The sequence below is a fragment of the Haliaeetus leucocephalus genome, unplaced genomic scaffold (genome assembly GCF_000737465.1).
Source record: "Haliaeetus leucocephalus isolate CR32 unplaced genomic scaffold, Haliaeetus_leucocephalus-4.0 Scaffold646, whole genome shotgun sequence".
Lineage (NCBI taxonomy): Eukaryota > Metazoa > Chordata > Aves > Accipitriformes > Accipitridae > Haliaeetus > Haliaeetus leucocephalus.
The window spans coordinates 419235-420114 of record NW_010973082.1 but is presented as its reverse complement, the minus strand read 5'-3'; the positions used below and the strand labels follow the sequence as shown (position 1 = coordinate 420114).

The following is an 880-nucleotide window of genomic DNA, read 5'->3' as shown; positions in this document are numbered from 1 at the left end:
CCCGGTCCCGGTCCCGGTCCAGCCATGGCGGCGGGGCCCCCCGGCGGCGGCAGCAGCAGCAGCCTCCGCTTCTTCCTCCTCTTCCTCCTCCTCCTCTCGCTGCGCTGCCTGCGCGGCCGCGGGCAGAGCTTCGGGCAGACGCGCTTCATCTGCACCTCGGTGCCGCTGGACGGGGACATGTGCGCCGCCACCGCGCCGGGCACCGGCTCCGCCGAGGAGCTGAAAAGTACGGTGCTGCAGCTGCGGGAAACGGTGCTGCAGCAGAAGGAGACCATCATGAACCAGAAGGAGACCATCCGGGAGCTGACGGCCAAGCTGGGCCGCTGCGAGAGCCAGAGCGTGCTGGAGGGGCCGCCCGGCGAGGCCAAGGGCGGGGGGGCCGGCAGGAAGGCCGGCTTCTCCAAAAACACCATGGGGGACCTGTCGCGGGCGCCCGCCGCCGAGACCCTCAGCCAGCTGGGGCAGACGCTGCAGTCCCTCAAGACCAGGCTGGAGAACCTGGAGGTACGCGGTGCGGTCCGTCCCGCCGCCCCGGGGGGGAGCCGCCCGGAGCGGGGAGCGGGCGGTAACGCGCCCGCCCTCGCCCCTTGCAGCAGTTCAGCAGGATGAACTCCTCCGGCCAGACCAACAACCTGAAGGACATCCTGCAGAACAAAATCGACGACCTGGAGCGGCAGGTGCTGTCCCGGGTGAACAGCCTGGAGGAGGGCAAGTTCAACCCCAAGAACGAGTCCGAGGAGCGCGGCAAGATCGAGAGCACCCTCACGTCGCTGCACCAGCGCATCAGCGACCTGGAGAAAGGTACCGGCAGCTCCCCGGCCCCGTTGCCCGCGGGACACCCGGGCCAGCCTCCCGGCGGGGCCGGTCCCGCAGCCTCCCC

At 71.1% G+C, this 880-nt stretch overlaps 1 protein-coding gene across 1 annotated transcript in view; it reads left to right on the top strand.

The window, feature by feature from the left end:
* Positions 1–93: 93 nt before the first annotated feature.
* NPTX1 (neuronal pentraxin I) overlaps positions 94–880 on the top strand; it is a gene marked incomplete at its 5' end in the record, with an annotated part of 2280 nt that continues 1493 nt past the window's right edge. Inside the window, 2 exons of the mRNA XM_010578550.1 lie at positions 94–504; positions 594–801. Coding sequence (XP_010576852.1) covers positions 94–504; positions 594–801 — 619 coding nt within the window. The remainder of the gene's footprint in view (positions 505–593; positions 802–880) is intronic.